Source organism: Culicoides brevitarsis, chromosome 3 (assembly GCF_036172545.1).
Source record: "Culicoides brevitarsis isolate CSIRO-B50_1 chromosome 3, AGI_CSIRO_Cbre_v1, whole genome shotgun sequence".
In the NCBI taxonomy this organism is placed as follows: domain Eukaryota; kingdom Metazoa; phylum Arthropoda; class Insecta; order Diptera; family Ceratopogonidae; genus Culicoides; species Culicoides brevitarsis.
In genome coordinates, this window is record NC_087087.1 from 31807784 (window position 1) to 31827521 (window position 19738).

Consider the following 19738-nt stretch of genomic DNA (forward strand, 5'->3'; position numbering starts at 1 on the left):
AAAAATTTTTTAAAAAATTGTAAAAACTCATTAAATTTTTATTTGTTTTTATTTTCTTCCATTTTTTAGTTAATTTTAATTCTTAATTCGCCTTAGAAAAATTCCTGAAAGTGCTCTGTTTTAATTTTTTAATTATTTTTCTCTTTTTTTAAGGTCTTGGTTAATTTTTATTGTTACTCTTTACAAATGGTGTCGAATATTTTATTAGAAATTTGTAGTGTTGATGAAATATGAGTGCCAATTATTACAAAAAATGCATAAAAAAAATTATGAAAGATTTTGTGTGACCAATTAATTACCTGTAGTGTAGTGCGTAAGTAAATGAAATGAAAAAAAAATTAAAAAAATAAATAAATTCATATTGGGTAAGGTTTGAAAAAAAAAATTAAAACAAAAAGAAGAAAAAAGCCAAATTTTTATTTTTAAATTTAATTTACACAAAAAAAACTATTAAAATTACAGGAATTGAAAAAAATAACAAATTTTTGGTTCCTTTCATAAAATAAAATATAATAAAAAATATTTTTTTTAAATCAAAACATTTTATTTTCCGCAAATTGTATAAATAAAGTACTAAAGTGGCTTAAAAACATGAGTAATAAGAAAATTAAAAAAACATATGAAAATGACGTAAAATGAAACATATTTCATAAAAAAAATAATTAACCATATTTTAAACAAACATATAAAAGTGCATTATGGAATAAAAAAATAAAATAAAATAAAACAAAAATGGAGCTAAAAATATCATCATGCAGGCCGAAAACCGTGGAAGCCCACAAAACTTGAAAAATAAAAAAAATCCTAGATCGACAAACAATTCTAAACATAAATTTTCACCCTCCATAAGTGTTTCTTTCTTACATTTCTACCAAAATAAAAGAAAAAAAAAATAACGTGTGGATCAATGTAACAAAAAATAATTATTATTAATGATAAATGAAAATGAGCAATCATACCAAAAAAATAAATGAAAGAAAAGAATGAAAAATAATAATAATAATGAATATTATTAATAATTACAATGTTAATAAAAAAAAACATATTTATTGTCAATGTAAAGTGCACTCATTAACCAGTAACGTTTAAGCTATAATTTAAAAAAAAAATGTTCAAGAACAAGGAAGAACATTATCTTTGTTTGAACAAAAAAAAATGAATAAACAACTAATAATGCCTATATAGATGAAAATTTAGCAATTAAGAAACATTATTTGTAAAAGTATGATAAAAAAAATTATTAATTATTATTATAAAATTAATTTTTTAAGTTGGAAAAAAGAATACAATTATAGCAAAAATGTTCGAAATGAATGAAAAATTACATATTTGGAGAACAGACATATATATAAAAAATAATGATGAAAAAAATTAAACAAAATTAATAATTATAAAAAATAAATAAAAAAAAATCATAAATGTTTAGATGAAAAAAAAAATGAAAAAAATATTCGGAGAGAATAGAAGTGAATTATTATTAAGAAATAAAAAAAAATAATTAAAAAAAATGACATAAAAAAATATAAAAAACGTATAGAAATAAACAAAAAGATGAATAAAAATGGATTTGTATTGATCAAATTGTAAAAGTGACGTGTTTTTATTACAAAAATTTTTCAGAAGCCTCAGTTTTAATTTTTTTTTAATTTTAATTTTAAAAATATTAAATTTTAAATAAAATTTTATTTTTAAATATTTAAAAAATAATAATAATTTTATTCTTAAATATTTAATTTAAAAATTTAAAATAATTTTGAAAATAATTTTTTAATTAATTTTTAAAATTTTAATAATTTTTTTTTTTTATTTTAAATTTTAATTAAATTATTTAATTTTTTTAAAATTTATTAATTTATTTAATTTTAAATATTTAAAAAAAAAAATATTTTTTTTTTAAATATTTAATATATATTTTAGACTGTTTTCGGTATTTTTTAGTGAAATTTGGCTTAAAAGCTTGTTAATTTTTCTTTGAGATTCACTTTTTAAGAACTTGGCTTTGTCAAAATTGCTTTTTACGACTTTTGATGCGAATTTTTCTCAAAAAATGTCTTCAAACTTCACAATAAAGAAAAATTATTACATCACAGCATTAAATTTCCTTCATCCTTTTCGTTGATTTGTAAATTTTTCCTAAAAAAAATCAAATTTTCATTCATAAAACATCATTTCCCCAACTTTTTCTCCAAACTCACCCAAAACGCAGCTCCAACAATACAAAAATCGCTTCCATAGCGTATAATCATCTGATTTTTGCACTTGTTGCTATCAAAAATGTTCAACAAGTGTCGCCGGGCTCCACAGGTTGTTGGGGATGCGAAGCAACAAGTAGTTGGAGAGTTTTTCGACCACTTGTTGAACATTTTCTCCTGATGCGTAAAATTTTCTCCAATTTTTCCCCGTAATTTTGGAAAATTTTGTGGTAGGAACGTCATGGGGTTGGAAAACTGCGCGTGCCTGAAAAAGAGTTGCCGTGAAATTGAAAATGAGTTGATTGGAAGATCGTTGAAAATTTTTTGGAAAAATTTAAAAGATAATATTTTATGATCTTTACAATATTTTTTTAAAATTTTGAGTTTTTTTTTAAAGAAATTTTTGAGAAAAATCAATTTATAGGTTCAAAAAGCCCTTAAATGCATGAAAAAATGAAAAATTTAACAAAAATGACAAAGTTTCATACAAAATTTTGAATTTTTAATGAAAACTTTATTTTTTTCTAAAAAAATTTGTCAAAAAATTAAATTTTTCATGAAAAAAACCTATTGTTCTTCCATTTCTAATTAATTTTCTTAAATTAAATTAATTTTTATGCTGATTTCAAATGATTTTAAATTTCTTCAACGTTTTTTAGTCAAAAATTCAAAAGAAAAACTCACTTCACCTCCTTCAGTGCCCGTCTCCTTGTCGTCTCAAGGTCCCATTTCATGCCTCATCAAAATTCACCCTTTCTTATCTTCCAAATCTTCCTTAAAAACTTTTTACCTTAATTAACATAATTCCTACCTGACCCGTTTCGGACCCAAAAACACCCTTTCCAGCCCTTTTCGCAGGGGCAAATCACGTTTCTCCTCATTTTCATTCATAAAATTTTTCCAATTATCGATCGTCCTTGTCACGAGCCGCCATATTGTCTGCAACTTTTAAGGGTGTAACATCAAAATGTTCCGATTTTTGATGAAAAAAATAAATTAAACGCGTTCAAAGTGCTCGAAAATATCGCGAAACAACTCAAATCGACCAAAAACGAGTCACAATGACTCTGGAAATTGAAAATTACGGAAAATATTTTCAGGATTTGTTTATTCGGGAATTCGAGAGTCGGTAAGTGAAATTTTGTATTTTATGTGAATATTTAAGAGATTTGCAGGAATTTAAAGGAGAAAATATATTCAAGAAAAAAAGAAAATTAAAAATATATAAAAAAAAATTAGTTAAAAAATAAAATAAAAATAATTTTAAAAAATGAAAAAATTTTCTGAATTTAATTAAAAGAAAAAATTCAGGAAAAAATATGAGAAAAGTGAAAAAAATGAAAAAATTGCTAAATAATTTTGGGAAATTTTCATGAATCATCTAAGGATTCTTTGTGTTTTGATGGATCGATAATGTTGTCGGCAACCGTATACCTTCCATAGACACAAAAAAATAAATTAGGGTGACTTTTGTACGAAAGTACAGTCAACGCTCTCAAATTTGGAACATTTTCATTAAAAATTTAATTTTTTTTAATTTTTTAAAATAAAATTTAAAATTTATTTAAAAAAAAAAATTAAAATTTTAATTTAAAAATTTTTTAAAATTTCATTAAAAAAATTTAAAAAAATTTTAAGTCAAAATTTTTTTTTCCAATTTCGAACAATTAAAAAAAATTAAATTTTCAAAAAATAATTTTTTATTTAAAATAAATTTTGAGTCAAAATTAATTTTTTTTTTCAAAAATATTTTAAAATAAAATTTAAAAATTATTTTAAAAAAATTAAATTTTGTAAAATTTTTTAAAAAAAAATTTAATAAATTTGAAGTCAAAATCAAATTTTTTTACAAGTTTCTACAATTAAAAAAAAAATTACAAAATTTAATCAAAATAATTTTTTTAAAATAAATTTTGAGTCAAAATTATCGAAATTTACCTGTCCCGTTATTGCGCAACCGCAAGGGATGTTTCCAACAGTAGGGATTTCACCCGAAAAAAATTAGGGGAAAGCATCAGCTGATTTTACTTTCGGGGTGAATGCACTTCAAAACGATCAGCTGATTTTACTACGTCCCATTGATAAAATTTTTATTTTTTTTTCAGTTCATGCAACAATGACGGCAACAACGACCCGAACCAAAAATCGAATAAACGTAAATCCGAGCATGGCAACGACTCTGACGCCGATATTAGCTTATTAGCAGGCGCTTTACCTGAATTAATTCCAAATGCTTCGCAATTCGCCATCTATAATGCGGTCCGTCAACTCGTTCTGGAAATAAAAAATAAAAAGTACGCGATCAAAAGTATTCATAACAAGACGAAAAAACTTGATTCTGACAACGCGGAATCAAAAACTTGCTCTCTGAGTGACCGAAATTTGGAGGAAAATGAAGCGGCGGAAGGAAATGTTGAAGGAAAAGAAATTTCGAGCAGTACTAAACTCCCATTAATTGTCGGGGCGGGCATCCGAAGCTTATTTGACATCATCACGGAGACCAAAACCGACCATCCGACACTTTGTCAAAAGGCATTAACAGCAATTTTTAATATAATTCAAGGACAGAACCCGGAATCCTTTAAATCCGAGCCAAATGACATCTTTTTGGCGCTTTTTGATTTGCTGCTGGAGTTAGCGACGGCAACTGAAGCTCCTGCTTCCGTAACTGAGCAATCGGAGTACATCCCGTTATCGGATATCGCTTGTTCGACACTTTTGGCGTTGTGTGTAGCGAAAGGAGACACCGGAAAATTACTGAAAGCAGTAACTTCGACGATTATAACGCGAAAATTGTCGTTACACCAAAGAATTCACTTACCTCAAATCCTGATAAAGCTCCAAAGAAGTGTTCAAGCAGTAATTTTGGGCAAACTCACAAAGCCCAATTTCTTCACGAGCGGCATTCCGAACGATGCGTTGGTTGACGAGTTCGATATTGAAGAATTTAATTTGGATTCGCAAGTTATTACGTCGCAGCCGTGCATTGCGAGTGACGGAAAATTTCTTTACATCTTGGCGGGCAAAGTTTTGCTGAAAGTTGGTACGGGATTCAATGGCACGACAAAAGGTCACGTTTATTTCCTCAATCGGGAGTTTTCGAAAGACAAATGTGGCTGGATTGGGTTCTGCAATGGCACGTTGTACTATAAGAGGTCGTCGAAGAGGAACAATGAGTTTGTCTTGATCGTCGATACGAATTCGTTGACGGTAAATAAAGCGGTTCAGATTTCGTTGACGCATCGCAAGGAGAATTGTTTGCTGTTTTCGGATGGAGAATCAGTGAATTCGATTAGTTCGACGAGTGACGATACACTGACAGTGAAACAGATTTACTCGACGAGCTGTTTTACGTTCGATTTGAATCTGAGGTTGACTAAAAAGGGATTCAGGACGTTGGGATATGCGAATTTTGAGGAAGAGTTGTTGACCGAGACGCAAGTTCAGGAGGTGAGATTTTATTTTTTTTTTTTAATTTTATATTGAAAAAGTTGAATTTTTTTTTTCTAAATTTTACGAAAATTTACTAAAATTATTTTTTTAAAACGAAGTTTTAATTTTTTTTTTATTTTACGAATTTTTAAATTTTTTTTCTTCTCTTCAAATTATTTTTATAAAATTTCTGAATTTTTTTTAATTTTTTGCTGATTTTTTTGTAATTTTTTTCTGAAAATTATTTTTATAAAATTATTGAACTTTTTTTGTAAAAATCTTTTTAACAATTAATTATTATGATTTATAATTTTTCAAAAAGTTTAAAAAAAATTATTGAAAAATTAAATTCAAAATTAATTTATGAATTTTCTGATTTAAAAATAATTTTCATAAAATTATTGAACTATTTTTTTTTTAATTTAAATTTAAATATATTCTGAAATTCATTTTAAATTAAAAAATTTTAAAATTTTAATTTTTAAAAATCGAAAAATTAAAAAAAAATTAAAATTGGTCGAAAATTTTCAAAAACTGTAATTATTTTATTTTTGACTTGAAACCTATCAAAAATTGACTTAAAAAAATTTAAAATATATTTTTACGTATTTTTTACGGATTTTTTACGTATTTTCATAATTTTGAATTTTCAAGCTTTACAACTATAAAATAAATTATTTGATATGAAAAATTCATCTTGCAAAGTAAATTTCTTTAAATTCGTTAAAATTTGTGAAAATACGTTGAAAATTAAAAATTTTTAGTAAAACAAATATTAAATTTAAAAAAAATAAAATTAATATTTTTTTTTTAAAATTTTTAAATTAAAATTTATTTTTTTTTATTTTTTTTTTTAAAAATTTTTATTTTATTTTTAATTTTTTATTAATTTTAATTAATTTTAATTTTAATTTTTTAAATTTAATTATATTTTATTTTAATTTCATTTAATTTTTTTTTTTATTATTAAAAATTATTTTATTTATTTATTTTTTTCATTAAACATTAAAGATAATTTTTTCTTTATTTTTATGAATTTAAAAAGAAAATTATAATTACCTTTCAATAAAAAAATGAATTTTTCTTTTCAGATCCAAGCCTCGTACAATCAATTTGTACCGACAGCGCCAAATGACGTCGATATCGCTGGCATTCTCTGCGGCAAGGAATTCGGCATCGCTCAATCTACCGACGGAAAGACCTTTTATTACGGCAAAGCTTGTTCCCTCGGCTTAAAATCTGTCGGAAGAAATCCTTATCTCAAGCTAAACGAGCTCATCATCTCAAAAATATCCAAAACAGTTCAAATCGCTTTGGGCCACGAAGGATTGCACGCATTATTTTTGAACGAAGATGGCAACGTTTACTTTGCTGGATGCGCTCGACGTGGCGAAGACGGCGAAACATCAAAAAATCGCCGCCAAATCAAATCTGTGAAACCGAAAAAAATCGCAAAGCTCGACGGACAAACAATTGTTGATATTTCTTGCAATAATGGCACGTCGTGTTTCGTAACAAAGACCGGAAAATTGATCATGTTCGGCAAAGATACGTCCTATTGTGACTCTTTCGGGTTCATTAGTGACTTGGATGATCAACATATCACGAAAACATCATTGGGAAAGGCGCATTGTGTGGCTTTAAATATCCGGGGAGAGGTTTTCACGTTCGGACTGAACAATAAAAGTCAGTGTGGACGAGTTTTTGCAACGAAAAACAACGAAACGAGTGACGAGGACTTTGATTCGAAGCGGAAAAAGTATCACGAAGCGATAAGTGAAGCTGGAGATGTCGATGGGCAAGGCCAAATTGTTAAAGGAACCGAAGCAAAAGCACTTCCAAGCTCGAATTATCAACAACCCTCGTCATGTGTGCATTCCAGTCCCAATTGTTACTCCTGCTCGATCGCCAAAGAGAAGCGAAATGACAAAGATGCGAGTCAATGTTCGGATGCGGATCGAGATGCGCCCAGAATTGTCTCTCTGCCTCCCGCAAAACTCATTTTACCCACAAATAATCCCGTTGTTCAAGTTTCCTGTGGGTTACATCACACCGTTTTACTGACATTAACAGGAGAAGTCTTCACTTTTGGCAGTAACGCCTACGGGCAATTAGGAACTGGCGATTTGCAACCCGTACAAACACCTGTTCAGGTGGTCAGATTCAAAGGAAAAGCGATCCAAGTTGCTGCGGGAAGCAATCATACGGTCATTTTAACTGCCAGCGGCAACGTTTTCACATTCGGCAAATACCACAAAGGCCAGCTGGGACGTTTTCCGAAGGAAATGTTCCTCAATTCACACGATGCCGCCCAAACGGGACAACTTTTCTCGCAAAATATCGTCTTGACAGGTCAGAAATTCTTCTGGAACTGCCATCCGGCGGAAGTTCGCGGCATCGGACCGGATCACGGCAAGAAAGCTTCGTGGATTGGGGCGAGCGGCGATCAAACTTTCATCAAAATGGACGAATCGCTCGTGAATGCGGCGATGCTTTCGAAATTTAATGTCGCTGCTGACAAAAATACGATACTTTTGATACCAAATAATCCGGAAGCGATCAAATGCATCGCCATAAATCGCAAAGACGGCAGTTGTCGTGCCCATTCAAACGACCAATTTCACTTTACAAACACCGAAATCGAGCGTCAACACGAAGGAAGTGCTTTTGAGCCGGGAACTTCGTCATCTAGGTACTCTGATAGTTCATCAGATAGCAAAACAGGCACTTCCCCGGGCAGAGCATATACAGAAATCGGTCGTTATTTGGATCAAAGTCGTACGATCCCGACAATGGCCTTTACGATTGACAATTATTACGACGTTTTGTACGCATTTAACTTTGCCACGAAAAAAGTCATGTGTTTCAACATCATTTTGGCGGGAATTCCATCAAATTCTGAAAATATTTCGCAATTTAAATCGCTTTTTGTGCCAGATATTGCATTGACAACCAAACACGATCTCTCTGTGACGCGTTATAACTCCGCATTAAACATCCTCGCATGTCTTGACATCTTATCGTCAGCACAAGGCTCCATTCCAAGCTGTTTCGAGAGCGAATCCAAGGATACGAAGGACGCCAGTCAAAGTGACAACGACGAATACAACACAATTTGTCGTTTCGAGAATTTCGGCGGGGGTTGGGGGTACAGCGGAAACAGCGTTGAAGCGGTTCGTTTCATGTGCGACACTGACATTCTCGTCGCGGGCTTCGGGATGTTCGGCGGACGAGGCGAATACACGTGCAAGATAAAATTGTACGATTTGGGTATCGATGGCGGCGGGGGTTTTGAAAAAGATGGCGTCCTTATCTCCGAAACGGATGACATTTCATACGAATGCGCGGCAAGAAACAAACAAAACATAATGCTGTCAAAACCTGTTCCAATTTTCGCGGGAAAATGGTATTTGGTGACAGCGCGCATCTCGGGACCTTCTTCCGATTGTGGATCTTCGGGGCAAACGACAATTACAACAGAAGATCAAGTCATGTTTACCTTCAAACCGTCGAAAAAGTCAAATAATGGGACAGATGTGCATTCCGGACAGATCCCGTCGATCTTGTATCGCGTCGTTACCCAAGAAAACAAACAACAACCATCGAAAAATTCCGATCCCGTATGTAAAATCTCGAAAAACTTCTCAAATACCCTCTCAGCAGAGTGTTTCGAGAGTTTAATTTGTCTCCTAAAGTGGTCATGGAACTCCTTGAAGATCACCATCAACGAAACTGCTGAAACAAAGAAATTTCGCATCAACCGCGTGTCAACAAATATCCTAACCTATCTTTGTAAAGTTTGTTTACGTCTTCTCCGGAAGTACACAAACGAGATTTATCCGAATCACGGCTTCAATAATGACGAAACTTCCCAAATTAAGCCCGGAAAGTTTGGAGATGCGGCTCCTACAACCTCAAAAGAAGGCAAAATCTGGCCCGGTAGAGTTCTTAAGCCGAAAATAACAAGCGCGTTATCCGAGATGAGCCTTATGGAGACCACAACTCCCGTTTCTGGCAAGAAAAACAACTCGGAAAACATCATGATAGCCGAATGCATTGGCGATGTACGTGCTTTACTGATCCATATCTTATGCGATGAGCTTCAATTCTGCAATACCAACTTATCTACGGAGATAATGCAAATTATGGAGGAATGTGACGTCACATTTATTCAATGTTTCAACGCTTTTTACCCGACCCAGCTGCTAAAATGGAATTGTTTGTGTAATTTATTGCATGAAATGGACAAAGGACAACTTCATCCGCGACTTTTAAGTGTGGTTATTGCAGGACTTTGCGATCCAAGTGTCAATTTAAAGAAAACTTTTTCGATTTTATCGCCGCCATTGGAGCAAAAAGCTAAATCCATGGTCAGCCCAAGCGATAATTTCGGTTTTCCCATGTTGATGAGTGCTGAAAACTATCAATATCCGGTACTCGTCGAACAAATGCTCTTTAAAACGCAGAAGGAAAAATCAGATTTTGTCGCAAAAACGTGGAATTTCAACGAAGTATTTTTGAGGTTATTTGACATCATTTCCCGCCCAATTCGCAATAAGATCGACGAACTATCGTCAAATCCCGAAAGTGACGGGAATTTCACGGATGTTATGACAAACAAAAATATAGTTTACGGAAAATTGATTAATAACTGCTGTCATTTGATCTCAAAGGTACTTTCGGAGATCGTCTATCAAACGTGCACAAGTGACTCGGAAGCGTACACAACAACTGCGAACATTCTCCATTCAACCGGGAGTCGTTTTGCGAAATTTGACGCCAATAAAACTTGGAATACGGGCAATTTTGGCTCAGATGCGATCGCTTTCACAGTCGATCGGCCTGGTATCAGTATCGCTGGGGTAAGTGTCTACTCCGGATCAGGTAGTTACGAATATCAGCTCGAACTGCTGTACGATTGTTCGGAATTTCAAACGCAATCGCAGCACAAATGGGAGGTTTTGAGCTCCGTAAGTGGCACATACGATCAAGACATTGTAAAGAACGATATGGCAGAGTTAAAATTCGATCGCCCGATCGCCATTAAAGAATTTGTGCGTTATGCGATAAGGTTATGTTCGCAAGGCGCGAGAACCAGTTCCGGAGATTGTGGTTATATCTCGTTACGAGGTCCGTGTGGCGTTACTTTCAAGTTTTATCCGTGCGATATGAGCTTTAATGGGACTACAATCAGCAGGGGGCAGATTCCCGCGATACTTTATTACAGTACGCCATATTTGAATGATCGCACGTTGAACAAAAATAACCGGGAAAGTTATGCGAAGAGTGTGGCGTTGCAAATTGCGACAGATATTATCAAAAGATGCACGGAATTGTTGATAAATGTGAGAAATGCACTTGCTTTGTGCACTTTATTGAGTGATAAGGGCTCAAATTCGTCAAATAACCTCAAAACGCTTGATTCGGAACATAACATAACCCCAATTGAGGAACATTTTGACATTTCATGGACAAATAATGGGGATGAATTTAACACAAATGTCCCGGGAAGTAGTTCTTTGAGTGCGAAACACATCACGCGACGCATTGAAAACTTTTCCAAAGGAATTATGGAGACTTTTAAGCTGGATCGGCGCATCACGAACCCCTTTGAGTTCGAAATTGACGTTGGAGCGAAGGAAATTAGTCCGAATGATGTCATTGTGGATGATATTAACAACGAAAAAGTTAAAAAAGCACAAGCTTCACAGATAAACGGCAATTTAAAGCAATCCCCGAAGAACAAATACGACGAAAAGAAGGGAAATGCAGTGATCGATGCAGAAATTAATGCGAATCAAATCGTGCAGAATCGAGTTATAAACCTTTTTTCTGTGGAAGATACGAGTCTTTTTCACATTTTATTGCCGCAAGTGTTCGCATACATAGGACGCCTTGTCGTTTCTGATCCAAAAACCTCCGTGGATATTTTGAACTTGATACGGGAAATTTTGCCACACGTTTCGGCCTTGAATCAAATTTACTACTTCAATCAGGACAGTGAACCGGGTATGTCGTACCAACAACAATTGCGTGAAATTCAACCGGAATTATGTACAACGAGTCGGTATTATTGTGTGGTTGAGAGCGATCATCCATACAAGTCGGCGACAGTTTCGAATTACAGGTGAGATTTTTTCTTTTAATGCAATTTTAAGTTTTTTTTTTATTTTTTTCTTTTTTAGTGTCGAATTTCCATCTTGCGTCAAATGGATGACTTTGGAGTTTGATCCGCAATCAGGAACAGGTCAAATTGAGGATTCGTTGTTGATTTCAATTCCGAGCGAAAAGGCTCAGGAAAAATCTCTTGCAGCGACAATTGCGAACAATAAAAAAGGAGAACGTTTGAGTAAGGAGAAGAGCAAGGCACAAGTCAATAACGATAATAATTTAGGAATTAAGAGGCAACCAAGTGATGGATATGTTACCGTTAAGAAATTGAATTCGTAAGTATTTTTTTTGTCAAATTTTAAAAAAGGTTAAATAGAAAAATTCTCAAGGTTATGTCAATTTTTGAAATTTCATGTTTAATATTGACTTTTCAGAGCAAAAAAAAATTACAGGAGCCCAAAAACAAATTTACGTATTTTTTTACGTATTTTTACGTATTTTATACCTATCATAAAATTTTATATTTTTAGCTTTGTACTTATCGTACAGGGTCAAATTCACATTCGTTTGGAAGATATGATTCAGAGCTACAAATTACAATAGGTCCAAACACCTTTTGCGCAAAAATAAATTTATAGGAGCCCAAAAACAAATTTACGTATTTTGACAAATTCTATGTGCGACACTGTTGCATGTGAAAATTGCAATATCATAAAATTTGATAATTTTAGCTTTGTACTTATCGTACAGGGTCAAATTCACATTCGTTTGGAAGATATGATTCAGAGCTACAAATTACAATAGGTCCAAACACCTTTTGCGCAAAAATAAATTTATAGGAGCCCAAAAACAAATTTACGTATTTTGACAAATTCTATGTGCGACACTGTTGCATGTGAAAATTGCAATATCATAAAATTTGATATTTTGAGCTTTGTACTTATCGTACAGGGTCAAATTCACATTCGTTTGGAAGATATGATTCAGAGCTACAAAATACAATAGGTCCAAACACCTTTTGCGCAAAAATAAATTTATAGGAGCCCAAAAACAAATTTACGTATTTTGACAAATTCTATGTGCGACACTGTTGCATGTGAAAATTGCAATATCATAAAATTTGATAATTTTAGCTTTGTACTTATCGTACAGGGTCAAATTTACATTCGTTTGAAAGATATGATTCAGAGCTACAAATTACAATAGGTCCAAATACCTTTTGCGCAAAAATAAATTTATAGGAGCCCAAAAACAAATTTACGTATTTTGACAAATTCTATGTGCGACACTGTTGCATGTGAAAATTGCAATATCATAAAATTTGATAATTTTAGCTTTGTACTTATCGTACAGGGTCAAATTCACATTCGTTTGAAAGATATGATTCAGAGCTACAAAATACAATAGGTCCAAACACCTTTTGCGCAAAAATAAATTTATAGGAGCCCAAAAACAAATTTACGTATTTTGACAAATTCTATGTGCGACACTGTTGCATGTGAAAATTGCAATATCATAAAATTTGATAATTTTAGCTTTGTACTTATCGTACAGGGTCAAATTAACATTCGTTTGAAAGATATGATTCAGAACTACAAATTACAATAGGTCCAAACACCTTTTGCGCAAAAATAAATTTATAGGAGCCCAAAAACAAATTTACGTATTTTGACAAATTCTATGTGCGACACTGTTGCATGTGAAAATTGCAATATCATAAAATTTGATATTTTTAGCTTTGTACTTATCGTACAGGGTCAAATTCACATTCGTTTGAAAGATATGATTCAGAGCTACAAATTACAATAGGTCCAAACACCTTTTGCGCAAAAATAAATTTATAGGAGCCCAAAAACAAATTTACGTATTTTGACAAATTCTATGTGCGACACTGTTGCATGTGAAAATTGCAATATCATAAAATTTGATATTTTTAGCTTTGTACTTATCGTACAGGGTCAAATTCACATTCGTTTGAAAGATATGATTCAGAGCTACAAATTACAATAGGTCCAAACACCTTTTGCGCAAAAATAAATTTATAGGAGCCCAAAAACAAATTTACGTATTTTGACAAATTCTATGTGCGACACTGTTGCATGTGAAAATTGCAATATCATAAAATTTGATATTTTTAGCTTTGTACTTATCGTACAGGGTCAAATTCACATTCGTTTGGAAGATATGATTCAGAGCTACAAATTACAATAGGTCCAAACACCTTTTGCGCAAAAATAAATTTATAGGAGCCCAAAAACAAATTTACGTATTTTGACAAATTCTATGTGCGACACTGTTGCATGTGAAAATTGCAATATCATAAAATTTGATATTTTTAGCTTTGTACTTATCGTACAGGGTCAAATTCACATTCGTTACAAGATATGATTCAGAGCTACAAACATACAATAGGTCCAAACACCTTTTGCGCAAAAATAAATTTATAGGAGCCCAAAAACAAATTTACGTATTTTGACAAATTCTATGTGCGACACTGTTGCATGTGAAAATTGCAATATCATAAAATTTGATAATTTTAGCTTTGTACTTATCGTACAGGGTCAAATTCACATTCGTTTGAAAGATATGATTCAGAGCTACAAATTACAATAGGTCCAAATACCTTTTGCGCAAAAATAAATTTATAGGAGCCCAAAAACAAATTTACGTATTTTGACAAATTCTATGTGCGACACTGTTGCATGTGAAAATTGCAATATCATAAAATTTGATAATTTTAGCTTTGTACTTATCGTACAGGGTCAAATTCACATTCGTTTGAAAGATATGATTCAGAGCTACAAATTACAATAGGTCCAAACACCTTTTGCGCAAAAATAAATTTATAGGAGCCCAAAAACAAATTTACGTATTTTGACAAATTCTATGTGCGACACTGTTGCATGTGAAAATTGCAATATCATAAAATTTGATAATTTTAGCTTTGTACTTATCGTACAGGGTCAAATTTACATTCGTTTGAAAGATATGATTCAGAGCTACAAATTACAATAGGTCCAAACACCTTTTGCGCAAAAATAAATTTATAGGAGCCCAAAAACAAATTTACGTATTTTGACAAATTCTATGTGCGACACTGTTGCATGTGAAAATTGCAATATCATAAAATTTGATATTTTTAGCTTTGTACTTATCGTACAGGGTCAAATTCACATTCGTTTGAAAGATATGATTCAGAGCTACAAATTACAATAGGTCCAAACACCTTTTGCGCAAAAATAAATTTATAGGAGCCCAAAAACAAATTTACGTATTTTGACAAATTCTATGTGCGACACTGTTGCATGTGAAAATTGCAATATCATAAAATTTGATATTTTTAGCTTTGTACTTATCGTACAGGGTCAAATTCACATTCGTTTGGAAGATATGATTCAGAGCTACAAAATACAATAGGTCCAAACACCTTTTGCGCAAAAATAAATTTATAGGAGCCCAAAAACAAATTTACGTATTTTGACAAATTCTATGTGCGACACTGTTGCATGTGAAAATTGCAATATCATAAAATTTGATATTTTTAGCTTTGTACTTATCGTACAGGGTCAAATTCACATTCGTTTGGAAGATATGATTCAGAGCTACAAATTACAATAGGTCCAAACACCTTTTGCGCAAAAATAAATTTATAGGAGCCCAAAAACAAATTTACGTATTTTGACAAATTCTATGTGCGACACTGTTGCATGTGAAAATTGCAATATCATAAAATTTGATATTTTTAGCTTTGTACTTATCGTACAGGGTCAAATTCACATTCGTTTGGAAGATATGATTCAGAGCTACAAATTACAATAGGTCCAAACACCTTTTGCGCAAAAATAAATTTATAGGAGCCCAAAAACAAATTTACGTATTTTGACAAATTCTATGTGCGACACTGTTGCATGTGAAAATTGCAATATCATAAAATTTGATATTTTTAGCTTTGTACTTATCGTACAGGGTCAAATTCACATTCGTTTGAAAGATATGATTCAGAGCTACAAATTACAATAGGTCCAAACACCTTTTGCGCAAAAATAAATTTATAGGAGCCCAAAAACAAATTTACGTATTTTGACAAATTCTATGTGCGACACTGTTGCATGTGAAAATTGCAATATCATAAAATTTGATATTTTTAGCTTTGTACTTATCGTACAGGGTCAAATTCACATTCGTTTGGAAGATATGATTCAGAGCTACAAATTACAATAGGTCCAAACACCTTTTGCGCAAAAATAAATTTATAGGAGCCCAAAAACAAATTTACGTATTTTGACAAATTCTATGTGCGACACTGTTGCATGTGAAAATTGCAATATCATAAAATTTGATATTTTTAGCTTTGTACTTATCGTACAGGGTCAAATTCACATTCGTTTGGAAGATATGATTCAGAGCTACAAAATACAATAGGTCCAAACACCTTTTGCGCAAAAATAAATTTATAGGAGCCCAAAAACAAATTTACGTATTTTGACAAATTCTATGTGCGACACTGTTGCATGTGAAAATTGCAATATCATAAAATTTGATAATTTTAGCTTTGTACTTATCGTACAGGGTCAAATTTACATTCGTTTGAAAGATATGATTCAGAGCTACAAATTACAATAGGTCCAAACACCTTTTGCGCAAAAATAAATTTATAGGAGCCCAAAAACAAATTTACGTATTTTGACAAATTCTATGTGCGACACTGTTGCATGTGAAAATTGTAATATCATAAAATTTGATATTTTGAGCTTTGTACTTATCGTACAGGGTCAAATTCACATTCGTTTGGAAGATATGATTCAGAGCTACAAATTACAATAGGTCCAAATACCTTTTGCGCAAAAATAAATTTATAGGAGCCCAAAAACAAATTTACGTATTTTGACAAATTCTATGTGCGACACTGTTGCATGTGAAAATTGCAATATCATAAAATTTGATAATTTTAGCTTTGTACTTATCGTACAGGGTCAAATTCACATTCGTTTGAAAGATATGATTCAGAGCTACAAATTACAATAGGTCCAAACACCTTTTGCGCAAAAATAAATTTATAGGAGCCCAAAAACAAATTTACGTATTTTGACAAATTCTATGTGCGACACTGTTGCATGTGAAAATTGCAATATCATAAAATTTGATAATTTTAGCTTTGTACTTATTGTAGACAGTCAAATTCACATTCGTTTGAAAGATATGATTCAGAGCTACAAATTACAATAGGTCCAAATACCTTTTGCGCAAAAATAAATTTATAGGAGCCCAAAAACAAATTTACGTATTTTGACAAATTCTATGTGCGACACTGTTGCATGTGAAAATTGCAATATCATAAAATTTGATATTTTTAGCTTTGTACTTATCGTACAGGGTCAAATTCACATTCGTTTGGAAGATATGATTCAGAGCTACAAATTACAATAGCTCTCAATGCCTTTTGCGCAAAAAAAAATTTATAGGAGCCCAAAAACAAATTTACAAAAATTTTGACAAATTCTATGTATTTAAAAATAAAATTTTATTTTTAGCTTTGTACTTATCGTACAGGGTCAAATTCACATTCGTTTGGAAGATATGATTCAGAGCTACAAAATACAATAGGTCCAAACACCTTTTGCGCAAAAATAAATTTATAGGAGCCCAAAAACAAATTTACGTATTTAAGAAAAAAAAATTTTTACAGCTGTCAAAAATCAAAGATAAAATTTTTAATGAAAAATTAAAGTTTTAATCAATTTTAAAAAAATTTTGAGCAAATTTACACTCAAAAAATTATTTAGTAACTTCAAAATGACAAAAAATTTGAGATTTTATGAAAAATTTTGACAGCTGTCAGAATATTTGACGTCAAATTTTTGATACAAAATTTGAAATTTTCTTTCTAAATTTCTATTTTTGAATTTTTTTAAAAATTTGATAACTTTTTTGATAAAATCTCTTTAAAAACACTAAAACTTCAATTTTAACCACAAAATTCATCAAAAATTTTTAATTTCAGCACCCATCAATGGCCTTCCCAAGCAATAATCCTTCCGGGCAATCGCATCGAATTTTCCCTGCAAACCGCTTCCAACTACTTAAAGGACAACAAATCGAACCGTTATGGATTCAAATGCCTCGTAATTGGCTACGAAGACATCAATCAATCGAAAATCTCGAAATTTTGTCTGGCGCATCTCGAACACGAACTCGCCTATTTGGGAGGAATGTGCAGCGCGACTTTAATGAAAAATGACAACATTTACACAGACGACGTTTACGACGATTACACGGATGCCGAGCAAGTGCTGCAAAAACACACGGAATTACTCTCAAATGGGCTTTTTTCGACTGGAGGACTCGAAACCATCAACAATATCTTCGATTCGCATCTTCTTGTGGGGTAAGTTTTTTTTTATTTTTAATTTTATTCTTTTGTTTTGTTCTTTAAGTACAAATATATCACATACACGCGTTACGTACTATCGATCGTTGACATGACACAAATGTTGCTGCCGCACTTTTTCACGTAGGTTGTCGTTCGTTTGCACGCGCAACTTGATGATTTGCAGTAATTCCGCCCGCATTTCCTTGTACATGAGCTCCGTTTCGAGATTTTGATGGATTAGTTGCGAATTGAGGTCCAAGTGTCGCAGCGTTTGTCGTCGATTTTGGATTAATTCGCGCGATCGGGTCCATAACATGTCCAAAAATGCAATGTGACCTTCGTTGAAATCCTCACAGAGTGCAACTGCCTTGATAATTTCCGCGAAACACGTGAGTTGCTCGCTGTCTGTCACGTCATCCGTCAGCAATCGTCGCACGCGATTCTCAATTTGTTGCCGAATCTGCAGGAAAGTCGTTGGAATTTCATCGTGAGACATTTTTTTGTGCAAATTTTTTTTTAGTTGATCACCGAGAGAACATCACCGATGTTTTTGTTTACTTGTAAAATGAACGACTAAGACACAAATTGTCACACAAAGTATCTCTCTGCCTCGCGAAACACAAATTCTAAAAATAGATCGATTTTTTTTTATTTTTTGTTGTCGTCGGAAAATCGTTACTCATCAACAGTCGCAGTGTCGCGACATGAACTTCTCTTTTTTTCCATGAAACGCAGAAAAAAATTGAGAAATCGTGAAAACACGTCTAATCAAGAGGAAATTCAACGTCGTACTGACCCTGATACTGTAACTATAACGACGACGACGTGCATGACTAGTTGATATTATGACGGTACCCAACGACGACGACGACGACACAAAATAGTCTATTTAACAATAATAATAATAATAATTTTTTAAATGTACAACAACACATGATAATCTCTCTCTACCTATAATAAATATAATAGTAGGTAAAATCATTCAGAAAACTGAATGACGACTCTTTTTTATTTACTTGATGACTGGAAGCGCGGTTTGTGTGTTAAAAATTGAAAATATTTACCAAGTGCTAATAATTACTGTAAATGGAAGAGAAAAAGAAAAAGTTTTCATTGCATTTTTAGTTGTAACTTGATAAGGGAAATCCATACCATAAGCAATTTTACTTCCATTGGAAGAAATTTAGAGCTTTAGAGATGATTTTTTAATGAAAAGTTTAGAAAAATTGAGTTTTTATGAAATAACCGATTTCTAACCGATTCACAGAGTGTGTCAGTTATGTTGGAAATCTCCATTAACACTCGAATGTTAATTACCTGATGATTCGTAGACATTTAAAAAAATATGGGAGATACCATCAACAGCGATATATTACAAAGAAACGAAGAGATAAAAAAAATTTCTATTAATTTATGAGGAGATGAGTTTATTGAAGTAATTTATGATAGGTTTTAATCTAATCGGGTTTTAATTATTTAATGTTTATGACAAAAAAGGTCAAAAAGATATTTTTATCGCAAAATTTTTTACTTTTGAATTTATTTTTAAAGTAACAATAAGAATTTAGAGATATTTTGTTTAAAAAATTGATAAGAATTTGCTAAAATATATTTAAAACCGATTGAGAACCGT

The 19738-nt window shown here is 31.9% G+C and overlaps 1 protein-coding gene across 1 annotated transcript; it reads left to right on the plus strand.

The window, feature by feature from the left end:
• The first annotated feature begins 3226 nt into the window (after positions 1 to 3226).
• LOC134835514 (E3 ubiquitin-protein ligase highwire-like) lies at positions 3227 to 18124 on the plus strand. Its single transcript, XM_063850392.1, has 5 exons — positions 3227 to 3321; positions 4298 to 5642; positions 6716 to 11751; positions 11810 to 12070; positions 17737 to 18124. Exons 1-5 carry the CDS (start codon positions 3254 to 3256, stop codon positions 18122 to 18124), a joined length of 7098 nt encoding a protein of 2365 aa, XP_063706462.1. The 5' UTR covers positions 3227 to 3253.
• The last annotated feature ends 1614 nt before the right edge of the window (positions 18125 to 19738 follow it).

Bases quoted from the DNA above. Each gene is read 5' to 3' on its own strand.
- LOC134835514 (XM_063850392.1), top strand. From the start codon at position 3,254: ATGACTCTGGAAATTGAAAATTACGGAAAATATTTTCAGGATTTGTTT. The intron at 3,322-4,297 runs GTAAGTGAAATT...TTTTTTTTTCAG, and splicing joins ATTCGGGAATTCGAGAGTCG to TTCATGCAACAATGACGGCA. The intron at 12,071-17,736 runs GTAAGTATTTTT...TTTTAATTTCAG, and splicing joins ACCGTTAAGAAATTGAATTC to CACCCATCAATGGCCTTCCC.